General features: G+C 39.3%; 1 protein-coding gene across 1 annotated transcript in view; it reads left to right on the forward strand.

The window, feature by feature from the left end:
- MTNR1B (melatonin receptor 1B) overlaps window positions 1-7,595 on the forward strand; it is a 31,461-nt gene extending 23,866 nt beyond the window's left edge. The window contains exon 2 of the mRNA XM_043993671.1: window positions 6,730-7,595. Within this exon, the coding sequence (XP_043849606.1) occupies window positions 6,730-7,595 (866 nt within the window). The remainder of the gene's footprint in view (window positions 1-6,729) is intronic.
- Window positions 7,596-20,473: the final 12,878 nt, after the last annotated feature.

The raw sequence follows: 20,473 nt of genomic DNA on the forward strand, positions 1-20,473 counted from the left end.
GTAATCGAATTTTAGGTTTGGGGCTCTGTATGTGTCTGTGCGTGAGCTACTAAATCTTATTTTGGTACTAAATCTGTAGTAATCCCTCCCCATCTGACCCAGGCACAGGGACATCATTTCATGGGTTAAACTATAAATATTCATGAATGCCCTGCAGATTTTTCTGCCTAGGGAAGAAATATTTGGGGAAATGACCCCCCCCTCCCTCCCCCCGACTATAGATCAAGAAGGTTGGGCCTGATTTTGTTTGGGAAATAAAACAAGTTGGTTTTTTTTTTCCCTTCTTCTTCCCAGAACTGTTCCAAGGCCCAGGTGAAAGGGATGCTGCAATTAGTTGATTTGAGCCTGCTAGGAACAGCCACTGTATTAGAGGAGAAAAATGAGATCAATTTCCATGAGGAAACCAATGTTTCCCTGCCTTTCCCCCCGTGCTTTTTCTAGCCCTGCAGGACCTCATTCTTCCATAAGGCAATTTTTGGAACTTAAGCTCTCTCTTCCCAAGAAAAACAGCTGGTAGAGAATTGGACTTTCATAGTACATGTGCTAGCAAACATAGAAAGCCTATTAGTTGCTCAGAAGGGAGGGCAGACATGCCTTTCTTGAAATGATTGTCATGTGTTGAAATGAACATTCCTTACAAAAATAGCATTATGGAGTAAATGGGGGTGGGACATTCCAAGAAGATATCTATGAGAAATGGAGCATGAATGGACAAAGGAAGTGCCTCTGTACAATAAATGTACAGTAAATATTTCATTGATTAAATATCAAAAAGTTAAAAAAATATTATTTTTGGTAATCAGGGTTAAACAGAACTATTTCCGTGAGATATTTAGCAGGATAATCAATCTAATATGCCCCCAGGGACATGAATGAGGAAGAAGTAGAAATAACTGCAGCAGTATTTTCACTAATTAAAGGCTGCATAATGGGATTTTAAAAAATTAGTCAACTAACATTTATTAAGCACCTTTTATGTGCTTCTCCCTAAGGATACAAAGAAAGGAGAAAAAAAGAACACAGTCCCAGCTCTCAAGGAGCTTACAGTCTAATGGAGATAACATGCAAATAACTATACACAAACAAAATATATATGGAAACCCCTGTATCTATTTATTTGTGTTTTGTCTCTCCTCATTAGATTATAAGCTCCTTAAGGGCAGGAGCTGTGTTGTGTGTGTGTGTGTGTGTGCAACTATCTGGCTGTCTATCTATCGATCTATCGATTGATCTATCTATCTATCTATCTATCTATACACCCATCCATCCATCCATCCATCCATCCATCTATCTACCCAATACCTAGCACTGTGCCTGGCACATCGTAGACTTTTAAGAAATGTTTATTGATTAATTAATTGATACATTGGTAATTTCAGAAAGAAGGCACTTCAATTAAGGAGGACTGGGAAAGGCTTTACCTGACCACTATAAATCTGAGCAGTTTGGGGTCTGACATCTTGTTTGGGGTCTCATAAGCCATAAACTTGTTGATTAATTGGCTTTGTAAGTATGAGCAAAACACTTTGCCAGGTCCTAGTTTATAAAACAGAGATGATCACATTGGGCTGATTTTCAGTTTTTCTTGGTTAGGTTAACTACTCTGAATTGTCCTAGGTGACTCTAATATCATAGGAAGACTGTTCCTAAACTGTCTGGTCCCTTACCTTTACAGCTCAATGGGAAGGTGCCCTCCTTCATGCTCTCATGATTCACTAGCTGTGTTCCTCTTTCTGTCATCAACATTTGTTTTAAACTCACACATGCAGACAGAAACAACTATTCATCCTATTCTTTCAGCAAAACAAAATATAATAGCAGACTTGTTTCCTCTGAAAGTCAGGAGAAAACTCTTCCAAGGAGTCTATTGGAGTCTAAGGAGGGCTGAGGAGGTAGTTACTCAGGTGCTTGTTGACTGAGGTCAGCTATGCATGCACATATACATGCATGTGTGTTGTATGCATGTATACACGTATATCCACTTAGATAAACCAATACATAGTTGATTCTACTTCTTCATTGTCTTCAAGTCATCAAGCATTTTTAAGTTCTTACTATATGCCAGACACTGTGCTGGCAAATAAAGGCAAAAGACAATTCCTGCTCTTAGGGAGCTCAGTCAAATAGGAGAGAAAGCCTGCAAACAACTATATAGAAAAGATAGAGTGAAGATCAACATAGAGGAAAGGTACTAACATTAAGGAGTATTGGGAAATAAACACAAAGATCCAAACTTCCGAGATAGGAATTCACTGTTTGACAAAAATTGCTAGGGAAACTAGAAGGCAGTTTGGCAGAAACTAGATAGAGACCAACATCTTACACTATAGACCAAAATAAGGTCAAAATGGGTACATGATCTAGACACAAAGACTGATATCAAAAACAAATTAGGGGAGCATGGAACATTTTACCTGTGAGATCTATGGATAAGAGAAGAATTTATGACCAAACGAGAGGGGGGAAGAGAGAATTATTCTATATAATTGGATTATTTTGATTACATTCAATTTTTTAAAATCACACAAGCAAAACCAATGTTACTAAGATTAGAAAGAAAGCAAGAATTGGCAGGGGGAGGAATTGATAGTAAGTTTTTTCTCATAAAAACCTCATTTCTCAAATGTAAAGAGGACTGAGTCAAACTGAAAAGAATATGAGTCATTCCTCAATTGATAAATGGTCAAAGGATATGAACAGGCAATTTTCAGAAAAAGAAATCAAAGCTCTCTATGGTCAAATGACTACAGATAACCCACTATTGATTAGAGAAATGCAAATTAAAACAACTCCAAGGTACTGCCTCACACCTACCAGATTAACTAACTGTTTTGCATGACTGCACAGGTATAATCTATGTCAAATTGCTTACCTTCTTAAGGACGGGGGAGGTGAAGGGAGGAGGGAGAGAATTTGGAAGTTCAAATTTCAAAAAATGAATGTTTAAAATTCTTTTTACATGTAAATGAGAAAAATAAATTTTAAAAGTTTTGGGAAGTTTTTGTAGAAGGTGGAGTTTTAGCTGGGACCTGAAGGAAGTTAGGGTTGTGAAGATGAGGAGGAAGAGTATTCTGGACATAAAGAGAAGTCAGTGAAAATGCCCAGAGTATCTCGTGAAAGAAACAGAAAAAGGGCCAGTGGCTTAATGATTTCTTTTTGGTGGGGAGTTGGAGAAGGAAGGTGTCAAGATCTGTTAGTTTTTCATCATACTCCCAGTATGAAAACTCCCTCCACTGATACAGATGAGCAGCCTCTCTGTGGCAGTCTTTGAGGTGTGCCTGGAGGCAATGATGAAGAGTTTTATAGTCACAAAGCAGTTTTTCCAGAGACAAGACTTAAACGCAGGTTTTTTTTTTGACTCCAAAGGAAACCCTCTAACCATGATACCACACTGCCTTTTGTCTTCGTGATTTTTTTTTTTTTTAACACTTTGTGATTTCAACAGTAACAGGGAGTTCTCTTTTCATTTTCTACAACTTATAGTGGTTGAGAGTTGTATGGGGCATGGAGAGGCTATGCGAATTGCTCAAGTTCATACATTTAGAATGAGTAAGATGCAAGATTCAAAATCAGGTCATCCTGACTCCAAGACCAGTTCTCTAACCCCTATATGTCTCATGGAAACACTGATTTGCGTCTGTCCTTGACAGTTAAAATGAGTAGGTAGCTTCTTTACTATATGAGCATTGCATGCATGAAAATCCAAGTGCAGGGAGGATTACCAAATAACCATTATTAAGTGGAAAGGACCTCCCTATCATGGTCATGAGTTTATATTGCCCACAGACAAACTCTTTCCTCATTAAAGTCTCATTTCTCCCTTCTGGGGCTTTTCTCCCATTTCCTGACTTCCTTGTGCCTTCAGACACATGGTGGCAGTAAAGGTCTATAGTCATCATTAACAAAGTTGATGACTTTACCCAAAGAAGATCTGTTCTATTCCATTGGCTATGACCAATGGAACATGAATGGGGAAGGAAATACCTGGTAAAAAGTAAGTGTACAGTAAATATTTTATTGGTTAAATAGCAAAATTACTAACACGAAAGAAATTCTTGGATTCAACTGAAACATACTCCCGCTCCCCCCACCCCTAATTGCTGAAGCACTTGATGCTTCAGAATTACTCAGAAGCTCCCTGGTCCAGTGATGACAGTAAGGCTTGCTTGTGTTAGTGGGAATTGACCAGTTCGGGGGTGGGGGAGGAGGGAAACTACCCACTTAGTAGGCTTTAAAAGAAATGAAATCTACTTCGTTCTTCCTCCACCCAGAGTGGGACATGTTAATTTCTGGAAATTCTTGTGAGGAGTAGAATAGGGGCACCTTTCCTTCTCTATGTTGGTTTTGGATACTTTTACCACCTTGGCAAACTGGAGCCTGCATCTTGGGCCTCTTGCTGTTCCTTCTGCTTAGTGTTTCCTTCCCAGGGTATAACTGCTGGAATAACTATCTTCTGACCAGTCAGGTCAGGAATTGGGTCTCCTCTCTCTTTCCCTAGTAGTTTTCTGCAGAAAGTACCTCCCATTGTGGAGCTGACACCCACAAAGGGACTCATTAACTCCTGAACTCGAGGTAGACAATCCTGAAAAGTATATCTTTAAGAATAGATGAAAGACATGGTGAAGTGAAGGAAGAAGGGAAGGTCAGTTGATTACCACCATTCCACCAGGAAAGACAGATATTGTGATTGAGACATTATTCTAGCCATCCATTGTTTTATTTTAAAGAACTTGAAATCTGTGGGAAGAAACACCTCAGACCAAATTGAGAGAGGGTGGGAAGGGCTCTAAATCTTTCTGAAGGGCCAAAAGGAACTGTGACCTGGGCATTTCACTTTTTGTCATCCAGTTCACCAGAGGAAATTATTTTTCCAATGTTTGGCATTATAACCAGCTCCTTACTCTCATACATCCCCACATATCTATCTAATAAGTTGCCAAATTTTGTCATTTCTACCTCTACATATCTTGCAATGATCCTCTTCTGTATAATCACTTAGCCACCATTACATTTCAGTCCCTAATCACATCAGATTTGGACCGTTTCAATAGCCACCTAATTGGTATCCCTTAAATCTCTCCCCATTCCAAACCACCCTCCACCTGCACCAAAGTTGTTTTCTTAAAGCATAGGTCTGACTTTGGGTAGGAGTCACTATCTTCCTATCTTAGTTTCCTCATATATAAAATGATGGAGTTGAATCAAATTATTTCTAATGTCCCATTCAATTCTAAAACCCTATAGTTTCTCTTTCCCTTTTTGCTCTTCCCCTTACCCCTGCCCAATCTTCTTATCTTTCTACTATTTCTTTTCATTCCCAGCATCACTATCACTACTTATGATCAATCAATGTGAAATATGTCTCTTAAATCAGTATACCCTACCTCTGACACATACTGCCTGGGGGACCCTGGGAAAGTCCCTTAACCCCTCAGTATTCTATATAATTCTTTAAGATTATCAGTTGTAGGGGCAGCTAGGTGCTGCAGTGGATAAAGCACCAGCCCTGGATTCAGGAGGACCTGAGTTCAAATCTGGCCTCAGACACTTGACACTTACTAGCTGTGTGACCCTGGGCAAGTCATTTAACCCCCATTGCCCCGCAAAAAAAAATATTATCAATTGTAGAAAAAGTTCATATATGTTCTAAAATGTTTATAGCAGCTCTCTTTGTGGTGGCAAAGAATTGGAAACTGAGGGGATGCCTAGCTGAAAAAATCATGGTATATGATTGTGATGGAGTACTATTTTGCTATGACAAATGATGAGCTCAGTGATTTAGAAAAACATGGAGGGGCAGCTAGATGGCGCAGTGGATAGAGTACCGGCCCTGGAGTCAGGAGCACCTGAGTTCAAATCTGGTTTCAAACATTTGACACTTACTAGCTGTGTGACCCTGGGAAAGTCACTTAACTCTCATTGCCCTAAAAAAAAAAAAGAATGACTGAGAGAATGCATTATTTTGTCTATTATAAATACCCAAATTAACTATAAAGGACATATGAAGAAATTCTATCTGCATTCACAGAAAGAACTTATAAATAGAAGTATATATAAAATAATTTTATATATACACACACACAAAAATATATCTACATACACATATATATATGTACACACACATTTGTGTCTAATGGTAGCTATCTCTAGGAGGGAGGGGGAAGAATAAAAATAAATTTACATAATTATGTTGTATATTTGAAAGGAATAGCAAACTGCACATAGTAGATTTACACTTTCAGGTAAAATCATCTTTTTTATTGTACTATTATAAAATGCTTATTTTATTCTATAAATTAAAAAAATAAAGAAAAAGTTCCAACCTGCATTGGTAGAGCGAATTTCTTCATCTGGGAGTTCCCTATACCAGTGACATCACAAATCCAGTCTCTATTCCTACCCCTAAGGGTAAATGGAAGCAGAAAGTAGTTTGTGCAAATCAGGCAAAACTAAATGCTTTTGTGGGAACTTCTTAGACCCTAAGTGGAGAGAACAGGAAAGTAACTAAGTGTTTTGCAGATTCAATATAGGACTTTATATATATATATTTTTGAATGAATGAGCAAATGCTTTAGTTATAGAACATAACCTTAAGTGTCTGGTGTATTGGGGGGTACAGTTAATCACTGATTTGCCCATAAAGTACCCATATTAATCAGGTGTCTACCACATGTATTTATTATAGATGCAGTCTCAAATGACTGTTACCTCTCTTCTCTCCTGCCTTAGGTAATATGTTCTTGGTGAATCTGGCTTTGGCAGACCTGGTGGTTGCCTTATACCCCTACCCTCTGATCCTGATGGCCATTCTCCACAATGGCTGGACCCTGGGTGAGATACACTGTAAAGCCAGTGGATTTGTGATGGGCCTTAGTGTCATTGGCTCTGTCTTCAACATCACTGCAATTGCTATTAATCGGTACTGCTGCATCTGCCACAGCCTTGGTTACAAAAAGATCTACAGGGCTTGGAACACTGTCCTCTATATCTGCCTCATCTGGGTCCTCACAGTTATTGCTCTGGTGCCGAATTTTTTTGTGGGCTCCTTAAACTATGACCCCCGCATCTATTCCTGCACATTCATCCAGACAGCGAGTGCCCACTACACCATCGCGGTGGTGGTGATCCATTTCCTTGTCCCTATCACCGTTGTCACTTATTGCTACCTGCGGATCTGGATGCTGGTGATTCAGTCCAGGAGAAGGGTCAGGCTGACAATGAAGCCCAGACTGAAACCAAGTGAGGTCAAGAATTTCCTCACCATGTTTGTGGTCTTTGTGATCTTTGCCATTTGCTGGGCTCCACTGAACTTCATTGGTCTTGCTGTAGCGATTAACCCTCTGGACATGGCTTCCCGGGTCCCAGATGGGCTATTTGCCACAAGCTATTTCCTGGCCTATTTCAACAGCTGCCTGAACGCCATTATATATGGTCTTCTCAACCAGAATTTTCGGAAGGAATACAAAAAAATTCTTTTGTTTCTGTGGATACCAAGGCTTTTTTTTCAGGGCAATTCCAAAGACAGGACTGATAGTCAGAGGAACAATTCTGCTGCTTCAAACAAGAACCACCCAATAGAGACCAACATCTTATAATCTTTGTATACAGCATCTACAAGGGATCAGCGCATCTGGAATGAGTTCTCTTACAGAGCAAGGAAAGGACTAATGGAGTCTTTGGAGCTGGTGGGCTCCAGGATTCCTATTTTATTTTATTTTTAAGCAGTATTTGACTTGTGGAACCTCATCTTCCATATTATCTGCTAACTTTTGGAGAAGATGTTCAGTGGACTTGTACAAGGGCACTATGGTTAACTAAGCTCATGTGTTCACTACCCCTTTGTACCAGTGACACTTGTCTCTTTCATTTTCTGCATTGTGTCCCTGGATATTTGGCATGTCTGAAGAAAGACTAAGGAACTCCATAAGGCAAGCAAAGGTCTGATTTCTGGTCTGCCCACACCTTCCCATGGGGACTTCTGACTATACTGACATTTTGACCTCTTGGTGCCACATTCTCACTGCTCCACCCAGAGACATAAAGATTTTCCTTTCTAGAATGGTGTCGAGATAAGTCCTACAAGGGGGAAGGTCAGTCATGCAACCAAGGAGGTCCCTCTGAAAAAGGAGCCTCAGGGAAGTTAGCAAACATCTCATATCTATCTTCCATCTTCATTATTTATGTGAAATCAGGTGAAAAATTGATAGCTATGGCAGTCTTTAGGGGAAAGAAAAAAGGCCACACAATGGTAGCCAAGGGGTAGGGAATGGGAATGGGAAAGGGGAGAAATGAAGTCCCACCTTTCACTTTACATGTGTGTGTGTGTGTGTGTGTGTGTGTGTGTGTGTATGTATAGGGGATGTCTTGATATGCATGAAAAAGCCTCATTTTTTTTTTTTGCAGGACAATGAGAGTTAAGTGACTTGCCCAGGGTCACATAGCTAGTAAATGTCAAGTGTCTAAGGCCAGTATTGAACTCAGGTCCTCCTGAATCCAGGGCCAGTGCTTTATCCACTGTGCCACCTAGCTGCCCCATCTTTTTTTTTTTAAGTACCACTAGAAAGTCACCTCCTCCCCACTTCTTTCCATAAGTCATTTCTCAAATGTTGATAATCCTTGGGGGATTCCCAAAGGTTGGGCTTATTTACTTAATTTAGTGTATCCTGAATCCATCCCATCCTTCCATGGGCATAGAAATAAATACAGGAGGCATGCTGCATCGACAGAGGTTGCTCTAGTCATACTCTGGTTATGTCATGACTTGTAAATTAATGTCAGTAAAGGAAGAGGAGGAAGAGTGAATTGAGGTGGGGGGGTGTGCTTTGGAGAGCTCATGGTTAAATTTTCATTGTGAGCTTTCTCACATTAGAAATCATACAAGCTACAAATCAGGGTTTGATTTGTTGTTTTGAGGTTGTTGTTTTTTAATGTCTAGACAAGAAAGTGATGGAGAAAATGTTAATAATACATATTAAACTTAAAAGTGTGTCTTAGAGACATTTCCCCCTCCTCCCCCTCCCCCCAACCAATTGTTAAATATTTACATTCGGGGCAGCTAGGTGGCACAGTGGATAGAGCACCGGCCCTGGATTCAGGAGGACCTGAGTTCAAATCCAGCCTCAGACCCTTGACATTTAACTAGCTGTGTGACTCTGGGCAAGTCACTTAACTCAATTGCCTCACCAAAGAAATAAAATAAAATAAAAATTCACATTCCAGCTCACTCCCAGGTGGAGGGATTGGGACCATGTGTCAAATGAAATATTTAAAACTTTCACAGTCCACAGAGAAGCTTTTCTTTGACTCTATCAACTTATCCCTGGCTATAAGCCCTCTTGGTTCTATAAAGCCATGACCTTCATATTCACCTCTGACCATGGCTACAAGAACTTCATGCCACAGATGAATTCTGGGCACTCTCTCTCTCTCTCTCTCTCTCTCTCTCTCTCTCTCTCTCTCTCTCTCACACACACACACACACACACACACACACACACACACTAGAAGAAAGAGGTAGCTATGAAGGTTGAGAGAAGGGACTATTTAAATTTTTTTGATCTTCAGTGGCTAATATAATGCCTTGCATATAGTAGGTACTTAATAATATTTCTTGATTGATTGAGAGAGGTGGGGAAATGGGCAGGAGTAGGAAGAGTGGAACACAAGAGTGGAGAGGAGGGAACCATCAAGCAGACAACCCTGAAGTGCAACTTGGAACAAAGCATTAACTAGAGTGAGGCAACTGGGCTTTGTTCCAGTGCGCTACATTTAGTACAGCACTTGCTATCCTTTAATAATGTAGAAATTCTAAAGCTTAGCATCTCCCCAGCAAAGATGATTAGTTATAATAGGAAGATTCCAGATGATGGGTTGGGCTAAGTTTCTCTCTTGTCATCCCCTCCTCCCTACACACCTTTCACTGCAGGCTCCCCAGAAGTAGCATAATAGATATCCAGGGGATGTCCAGGGGGCTCTTTTTTCTGCATCTGTTTCCTATCTTTCGAATGGGAAGCCTATTGTGAGGGCAGAGTGTGTGTGTGTGTGTGTGTGTGTGTGTGTGTGTGTGTGTGTGTGTGTGAGAGAGAGAGAGAGAGAGAGAGAGAGAGAGAGAGAGAGAAGGAGGGAGGGAGAGGGAGAGAAATGGAGACAGAGACAGAGACTTTTGGACAACAATTTGTCCTTGCCCAAAGTCCCTTCTGTTTACCTTGTCAGTCAGGTGTTACCTAAAATTATTTAAAATTCACTAACTCAAACCTCTCCACATTTTTTCCATAGGTTCCTGCTGTTGAGTCTGGAGGCTGGGGAAAATGGATGAGAATGGGGCAAGATGGGACATTTGGTTTTATACACACACACACACACACACACACACACACACACACACACACACACACGGGCTATTCCAAGCTACAGGACTTTGCTCTCAGTAAAGAATATATATATATTGCCTAGAACTCTTTTGCCTGGAATTGTGTCCCTACTGGTCCAAGAACTTTACCCATATTTTTCCTACCTCCTATCTCATGTGTATGCTGCTTGCTTTCCTTCCCCAGCCTACTCCATTAACTTTCCTGTGTCACTCTTCAAGGTCATCATCATAACAAGTATCCCATACATTTGTACATCACTTCATATTCTTACAAAGCACATTCCTATATATGAAGTCATCTGATCCTCAGAACAACTCTGACAGGGACAGTTCCAGAGTGAATAAATAAAGTTCTGTCCAGATTCTGATATCCAAAGGTAAAGGTTCTTAACCTTTTTTTAATCGTGGGCCTAGTTGGCAATCTGGTAAACTGGATCCCTTCTTAGAACAATGTTTTTAAATGCTTAAAATAAAATACTTAAGATTACAAAGAAAGATAAAAATATTCAAATGTAATTTTTAAAATATATTTTTTTAAAAAAAGCTCATAGCTTCTAAGGGGGTAAATGAAATCAATCATTTTTCTGAGAACAGGTTTGGATGGAGATGAGAGCAGAGGTAGGGAGAAGAATGAAAGAGTATTGGACCCTTAGGGGGCATAAAGGGGTTGGAAGTAATGAAGGAAAAGATGGATGACTTCCTAATTCTTCCTGGGGCTATTTCTGGGTGTGGCTCTCTTTGCTGCCCTGATATTTTGCTAAGTACACCACCACCAGGTCCCTTCAAAGATCTGGAAGGAACCTTCTAGGCTATCTCTGCTTTACCACTTTCCACATGAGGAAAAGTAGCTAAGTGATTTGTTCTAAGTCACACAGAAAATTAGAAGCAGAACATAGACTAGAACTCAAATCTCCTGAGTCCCAGGCCTGTGTTTTTATCACCATACTTCAGTGGGCTACAAGAACATAGATTTTAAAACTGAAAGGGATCACCTAGTCCAAGCTTCATTTCATAGATAAGGAACCTAAGATTCAGAGAAATCAAGAAAGTTACCCAAAGGCACACAGCTTCTACTGCAGATCATGCTGACTTGTTATGTTTAAAATATTTGAGAGACATCATTTCTGGGCCATTGATCATTTTATTAATAAAAGAGTCAATGACATTCTTGAATGCCAAAGACCAATCATAGTTTATATGACCTTGGAAGAGTGGGTGTTCCTGAGGGTGGCAATCAACTCTGATTGGTTCATAATAATGAGAATGAATATTATAATAAGAGGTGGATGTGTCATTAACTTCCCTAGCCCCAGAAAATCTAAACAAAGAATCTATATCCCCCACCCAAGCCTGCGCCCAGAACAAAGAGCATGGAGTTTTACCTTAGATTAAATTCCTTTTAGGGTAGGGTGGGGTTATAGTACTTAGATGGAGGAGAATATTAATCCTATCTGCTATTATCAGTTCTTTCTGGCTAAGACAAGAAATGAGGACTTTAGAAAAAGGAGAACTCTGGACCTCCCCAAATCATTGGCCATAATAATAATTTCTCTCAGATTTATACTACCTTCAATAATAATAGTAGTAGTAGTAACTAGCATTTATATATTGCTTACTATGTGCCAGGTACTTGCAGAGTGTTTTACAAATATTATCTCTTTTGATCCTGGGAGGTAGATGCTTTTATAATCTCTATATTATAGTTGAGGAAACTGAGGTAGAGATGAGGTGACTTGCCCTAGGTTACATAGCTAAGTAATTGTCCGAGGCCAGATTTGAACTGTTTTCCTGACTCTAAGTTTGGTGCTCTATCCATTGGGGCACCTGGCTGCCCTCAGAGTCAGAAAGCAACAAAAACAACAACAACAAAAAGCTTTAATTTGTTCATAAGAGGTCTTGCCAACCTACTGGCATTTGGTCAGCTTGGCTGATAGTTCGAGACTGTAGCAGGTTTCTTCTTAATGGATATATTATGACTGTTTTGATATTGGTAACCCTAGTTACAATCAGGAGCAAGAAACCTTCCCAGGACCCCCTGGGGGGGGAATCAATGAGTGAAACTAAGAGTAGAGAGAAAAGTTTTCTTTTATATCAGATGCCCTGAGAAAAAATTGACAGTCACTGTATAGTTGGGGGCAGCTAGGTGACACAGTGGATAAAGCACAGGCCCTGGATTCAGGAAGACCTCAATTCAAATCTAGCCTCAGACACTTGACACTCACTAGTTGAGTGACTCTGGGAAAGTCACTTAAACCTCACTGACCCACAAAAAAAAGAAAGAAAGAAAGAAAGAAAGAAAGAAAGAAAGAAAGAAAGAAAGAAAGAAAGAAAGAAAGAAAGAAAGAAAGAAAGGAAGGAAGAAAGAAAACAAGAAAACAAGAAAGAAAACAAGAAAGAGAAAGAAAGAAAACAAGAAAGAAAGAAAGAAAGAAAACATCAGAGAGTACTGATTTCAGGGGTCTATTAGTAGGGTCTCTGCCACTGGGGCTGGCATCGCTGGCTCTGTCTCTTGTTGTGACTCCAGGTCAGGCTTCCTGGGGGTTACAGCTCTTAGTGATCCCTGAGAGCACAAGCTGCCTGGGAGCTGCAGCATGAGCCCTATGTCCTGAGAGAAGCAGCAGAAAGTGGAAAAACCACTAATAAGAGGATATGGATTCAAATCACATCTCTGCCACTTAATAGCCATTGGACCTCATGCAGGGCGGTTAGCCCAGAAAGACTAAAATGAGAGGAGAGGGACCAGCTGAACTCTAAGGTCCCTTCTAGTGCTCAATCTACAATCCTATAACCCTACCATGGCTCCAACACTGGCACTCTTTCTTTTTTAATGTAACATTTATTTCATTTTGCCTTTTTGGTTTTTTCAATTAGCAAACATTATTTTCCCCTCCCTTCTACCTTTCCTTTTCATACACACACACATACACACACACACAAAGACAAACAAAAGTCTTGTAACAAATATGCTTAATTAAGCAAAAATCAGTCCCTGCATTGCCCATGTCCAAGACAATCTATGTCTCATTTGGCCCCTGAGTCCATCCTTTGTCAGGAGGTGGGTGGCAGGTTATATGAATAGTCCTACCCATTGCTTGCCTTCTCAATGATGGTGTATGGGAGGGAAGGAGGGAGAGACTTTGGAACTCAATTTTTTTAAAATAGGCGTTAAAAATTGTTCTTAGATATAATTGGTAAAAATAAAGTATATTTAAACTTATTTTCTTAAAAAACAAAAACAAATTGAAACCACCAAACTATAGAGTGGTGGATTGGTTGAATAGATTAGTTGCACAATACACAGTAGCAAATGACTACAGTAATCTAGTGTTTGATAAACCTAAAGATCCAAGCTTTTGAGGCAAGAACTCAACATTTGTCAAAAATTGCTGGGAAAACTGGTAAGCAGTTTGGCAGATACTAGTTTAGACCAACATCTCACACTGTACACTAAGAAAAGGCCAAAATGGGTACATGATAAACATAAAGAGTGATATAAACAAATTAGGGGAGTATGGAAAATTTTACTTGTCAGATTTATTGATAAGGTAAGAATTTATGACCAAACAAGAGATAGCATTTTGGGATATAAAATGGATCATTTTGATCATATTAAATTAAATAGGTTTTGCATACAAACCAATGCTGCCAGGGAAAGTGGGAAACTGGGCAAAAAGTTATAGCAGGTTTCTCTGATAAAGGTCTCATTTCTCAAATATATAAAGAACTGAATCAAATTTATAAGTATACTAGTCATTCCCCAATTTGATAAATGGTCAAAGCATATAAACATGCAGTTTTCAGAAGAAAAAAATCAGTGCTATCTATAGTCAAATGAAAAATGTTCTAGGTCACTATTGATGAGAGAAATGCAAATTCAAACAACTCTAAGGTACCACCTCACACCTACTGGGTTGTCTAATATTACAGAAAAGAAAAAGGACAAATTTTGGAGGGAATGTGGAGAAATCAGGATAATTATGCACTATCGATGGAGCTGTGAACTGATCCAACCATTCTGGAGAGCAATTTGGAACAGCATCCCAAGGGTTATAAAACTCTGAATACCCTTTGATTCAGCAATACCTAGGTCTATATCCCAAAGAGATTAAAGAAAAAGGAAAAGAACCTATATGTACAAAAATATTTATAGCAGTTAATTTTTTGGTGTCAAAGAATTGAAGTTGAGGGGATGCCCATCAGTTGGGGAATGGCTGAACAAGTTGTGGGATATAGTTGTGATGGACAATCCATATTGTGCTACAAGAAATGATGTACAGGATGTTTTCATAAAAACCTGGACTTGCATGAACTGATGCAAGGTGAAGTGAGAAGAACCATGGGGACATTGTACATAGTAACAGCAATATTGTACAATGATTAACTGTGAACTCAGCACTACAATGATCCAAGACAATTCCGAAGGACCTATGATTAAAAATGACATCCACCTCCAGAGAAAGAACTGATGGAGCCTGAATGCGGATTGAAGCAAATGCTTTCTTTTCTTTCTATCTATCTTTCTTTCTTTTTCTTTCTTTCTTTCCTTCCTTCCTTCCTTCCTTCCTTCCTTCCTTCCTTCCTTCCTTCCTTCCTTCCTTCCTTCCTTCCTTCCTTCCTTCCTTCCTTCCTTCCCTCCTTCCTTTCTTTCTTCCTTCCTTTCCTTTGTGTTTTCTTTTGCAACATAGCTAATATGGAAATATGTTTTGCATGACTGCATATGTACAATTTATATCAAATTGCTTGCCTTCTCAAGGAGAGGGGAATTGAAGATGGGGAGATAATTTGAGAATTAATTTTTTAAATGAATGTTAAATATGTTTTACAAATAATTGAGAAAAAATAATAAACTTACCAAAAAAACCTTATTGTCTAAGCATTGAATTGGATTTGTTGACTTTACTGAGGGTCTGCCCTCATATGTGGCCAGAGGGACCTGCTTTGCCCAAGCAGTGCCTGGTTTCACTATATGCCTGTGCAGTGAGCCCTTATGTGTTCAATGGGCCATAGGAATCCTAACCAGAGTGACTTCCTTGTCTCATCTTAGAATGCCCACAGACTTCTGTTAATCTTCTTGTGATTGGAAGAGGTCATTTATGTCTCTTTACCTTTCTTTATCATCTTTCCTCCTGGTGCATTTTCAGAATTTTGTTCAACTGTTTGTGGACAACTGAGCTTTGGGATCTTTCATGTCACCATCCTAACCTAGAAGCCAACAGCAGCACTTTTTATGTTAACAACAAGTTTGTTGGGTACCCATAAATTGGGGTGGAAAGTGCTGGATTTAGCACCTAAGGATCTGGGTTCAAATCTCGCCATATATTAATTATATGACCTTGGGGGAAGTCATGTATCCTCTTTGGGACTCGATTTCTTCATCTGTAAAATGAAGGCAATTGGATCGAATTAAGGTCCCTTCCAGCTATAAAATCTATGACCCCATGGAGAGAAAAGTGACTAGAACATTTACAAACCAAAATTGATGATGAGGTTATAAAGTGGTCCATTATTCTTCTGTTAAGACTTATTTGGAGTAAAGGAACACCCAATAAAGGAGTATAAAAAGTGTAATAAGGTAACTAGATAAGAAAAATCAGTCTCACCTCTTTAGCACCACACCTGATTTTTGATCCCAAATAGTTTTACCAAGTCAATCATATTATTAATTAGATTTGACTTCAAGTAACTTTTGGTATTTTGTATTATTCAATCAACTAGTTGTAGCCATTAACCACTCTCTTAAAGTCATGCTTACTGGGTCTGCTGCTCAGGGTTCTAGGTTACCCTGAGGGAATAAGGGTATCTCTTAATGCCACTGGTTCAAGACCCTACTGTATATGTTCTTCCATTTTTAGTTGCCAGTGAGCAGCACCCTAATTCCATTTAATTACAATCAGTTTTTACAAAGGGATCTTTATTTAAAAGACAACAATAACAAAAGTCCAAACATTTCTTCCCAACACTTCGAGGATACAATCTCCCCTACCCCCACTTCAATCTTTGGGAAGAATGGGTTAAAAGTTAGCTCAGTTCCTCTATGGCCAAAGGGCTATAAAACCATGCATACTCTTTGATCTAGTAATACCACTACTAGGTCGGTATCCAAAAAGAGATAAAAACCCCCAAAATTAAAGGACCTATCTATATGTGCAAAAAATATTTATGGCAACTCTTTTCTGGTTCAAAGAATTCAAAATTGAGAGCATGCCCATCAGTTGAGGAATGGCTGGACAAGTTGTGGTATATGATTGCAATGAAATACTATAGTGCTATAAGAAATGATGAGCAGGATGCTTTCAGAAAAACTTGAAAAGACTTACATGAGCTGATGCAAAGTGAAATGTACTGTATACAAAGTAACAGTAATATTGTAAGATGATCAGCTGATGATGACTTTGCTATTCTCAGCAATACAATGCTCCAAGACAACTCTGAAGGACTTATGATGAAAAATGTGATCCATCTTCTGAGAAAGAACTGATGGTGTCTGAATACAGACTGAAGCATAATTCTTTTTAGTTTATTTTTCTTGAGTTTTTTTGTCTGTTTTCTTTTCGCACCCTAACATAGAAATGTTTTTCATGACTACACATATATAACTTAGATTGAATAGCTTAACTTCTTAAGGTGGGAGGGTGAGGAGAGGGGAGGGAGGAAGGAAGAGAATTTGGAGCACAAAGTTTTAAAAATGAATGTTAAGGGGCAGCTAGGTGGCGCAGTGGATAGAGCCCCGGCCCTGGATTCAGGAGGACCTGAGTTCAAATCCGGCCTCAGACACTTAACACTTACTAGCTGTGTGACCCTGGGCAAGTCACTTAACCCCAATTGCCTCACTAAAAAAAAAACCCAAAATTTTAAAAAAATGGATGTTAAAAATTGTTTTTACATGTAACTAGAGAAAATAAAATTCTAAATAAATGGGGAAAAACAAACATGTTAGCTCAGTTCCTATATAACATTGGTCTTATCAAGTTCATATTCACATATAGCTGGACTTTGTGATGAGTTCTTGTCTCAGCTCCTATTGAGATGGGTTTAGGTCACTCCTTGCCAAACTGAGTATTGATACTGAGTTGGCTGGAAACCTGGATGTCAGGATATTGGGATGCTACTTTTCCCTGGCCTAAACAAACACTAAGGCAGGAAAAGAACCCAGGCTTGGATTCATTGGGTCACATGACCTTGGAGGGGAAAAGGCAAAGGCCACTCCGCTTAGAGCAGGAATTGGCACACTATGGCCCAAGGGCCAGATTTGTTCAACTTCTGTTTTTGTGTGGCCTGAGAGCTAAGAATGATTTTTCAAACTATTTTTTTTAGTGAGGCAATTGGGGTTAAGTGACTTGCCCAGGGTCACACAGCTAGTAAGTGTTAAGTGTCTGAGGCCAGATTTGAACTCAGGTCCTCCTGACTCCAGGGCCAGTGCTCTATCCACTGCGCCACCTAGCTTCTCCCAAACTATTTTTAATACCAAAAAAACCCACTTTATTTAAAAATGTAAAAACCATTCTTAGCTCTTATGCCATACAGAAACAAGAAACTTGCTAGATTTGGCCTTTGGGTCACAGTTTCCTAACTCCTGCCTTAGAGCATTGTTTCTTCACTGTGTACCATGAGCAAAGGCATCTAAGAGATCCACTTGAATGTCAGAAGAGAAAATCTATATCTGAAACCTACTAATGCCTTTTTGAAGGCACCTAGTGTTCCAGTTCCACATGTTCCAGTCTCTCCCAGGCACTTCAAAACCATTGGCTCCCCACCCTTTCCATGCAGGACATACTCTGTGTATGGGCAATCAATCAAATTAAAGCCCTGACAGAGCTATTCATTATCATTATTTTTTTTTCAAAGCCCAGAATCTGTTTGGCCAATTCAGAATTTAATCTTTGCTTAGGTCTGGAGTTTGCTATTTAGTGTTTTTGTTATATTTACCCTAAAAGTATGTAAATATGGCCACCACTGAGGATAAAGATAGATATTAAACCTGTGATTTAATTGGGGTAGAGAACACTCTGGTGAAGAAACTCCCTTTACCAATATGTGTTGGCACTTCTCTATAATTTATCATCTTAGAACAGAGGTGTCAAGCTCAAAGCCCTCTGGTCCTTGCAGCTAGCAAAACTACCCAGTATGGGCTGAACCAATTTAAACTATAATTTGGAAATGTTTAATTAAACAAATGAAAGTGCAATGCAACATAGCTAATGTTAATTTGTAGTTTTCTGAGTCAATATGTGGCCAGCAAGTATCTGTTTCTATTTGAGTTTGACACTGTTGTCTTTAAAAGGTGCCCATGGGGCAGCTAGGTGGTACAGTGGATAAAGCACCAGCCCTGGATTCAGGAGGACCTGAGTTCAAATCTGGCCTCAGACACTTGACATTTACTAGCTGTGTGACCCTGGGCAGGTCACTTAACTGTCATTGCCCTAGGAAAAAGAAAAAAAAATTTTTTTTTGGTGAGGCAATTGGGATTAAGTGACTTGCCTAGGGTCACACAGCCAGTAAGTGTTAAGTGTCTGAGACCAGATTCAAACTCAGGTATTCCTGATTCCAGGGCCAGTGCTCTGTCCACTGCACCACCTAGAGGCCCCGAAAATATTTTTTTAAAAAGAGGTGCCCAGGATGTTGAGGTTATGACTTGACCAGGGTAATCAGCCACTATGTGCCAAAGTCAGAACTTAAGCCCAGGGACTGGGTTTGAAGAGAGCTCTCTATCCATCATGCCACACAACATCTCTGAGTATATTCTAGACTCAAAGCAAATGAGGGAATTGGACTAGATTGTTTCTACTATTCCTTCTACTCTAAACCCCTGTGGGTTCTGAACTGTATACAGCTAGGTCTGGGTTAGTGCTAACAATGAATCCTGTAAAGTGGTCCCATTATTCAAATTCAAAATGTATGTTTCCATTGGTGAGAACCAATGATTGTATTTTATATAATTATAACTTCAAATAGTGCAAATCCAAATACATGGGACCATGTCACTGGATACATTATTTACACTAAGTTGGGACCTAACTTCTGATATATTTGTGAAAATACACATAATCTAATACAATGTATTTATAGACAAATCCCATGGAGATAGCTAGGTAGCTCATTGGTTTGAGTACTGGTCCCAGAGTCAGGAAGACATGAGTTCAAATCCAGTTTCAGACTCTTAATAGCTGTGTGACCCTGGGCCACTCGCTTAACCCTGTTTGCCTCATTTTCCTCATCTGTAAGATGAGTCGGAGAAGGAAATGGCAAACCATTCAAGTATCTTTGCCAAGAAAACCAGTTGGACATGACTGAAATGACTGAACAACAAGAACAAACCCCTCATGTAAGTCCCACAGAGGTACAATGAATGGAAAAAACCTTGATGCATTAGGTAAATGAAATTATATATTTGAAAAAAAAAAAAAAAAAGAAAAACGCTGTTCTTCCTGACTACTTTTTTTCTGGGGATAGCTGTATGTCTTATATCTCCTCTATTAGCCTGTCAGCTCCAGGAAGGCAGGGACACCATGTATTTGTTATCTAACCTTCATGTCTCCTCCTCAAATAGAACAAGTACTTAAGTTTGTTGAATTTGAATTTATGTAACTAAAATGTCTCTGTAGGGTGACTGACTGCTGGAGTCTCAAATGAGAAGAGCAGGGGTCTCAAGTCATCTTCAAAGAGACAAAGTTTAATCATAGGATGTTGAGTATATATGCAATAAGGTATCAGAAGGCTGGTCAGTATATCTATGTCAGTGGAGCAAACTTAAGCAATGTAACATTAGAACTTTCACAATGATGAATATCAGGAATGAGATATTTTTCATCTAGTATAACCAAAATACTCTATTAGTGCATTCTATCTAATCATGTTTGTATCTTGTTCTTGATATCTTGTACTTCTGTATCTTGGCTACAGTCTTGACATGTTACTGGTCTTCCAGTTGATGACACAGGGGCTGTTGCTCAAGTACAGTAATCATACTATATTTTGTTAACTCATTCCAATCTAGCCCCCACAACTGACAATCCAAGAGGCTGGTTGCTGACAAAAACTACATAATAAAGGCAGAACTTTGGAACAAAATCCTGAGGTAGAGGGTAATGCTGGCCAGAAGCTTCA

Source organism: Dromiciops gliroides, chromosome 3 (assembly GCF_019393635.1).
Source record: "Dromiciops gliroides isolate mDroGli1 chromosome 3, mDroGli1.pri, whole genome shotgun sequence".
In the NCBI taxonomy this organism is placed as follows: domain Eukaryota; kingdom Metazoa; phylum Chordata; class Mammalia; order Microbiotheria; family Microbiotheriidae; genus Dromiciops; species Dromiciops gliroides.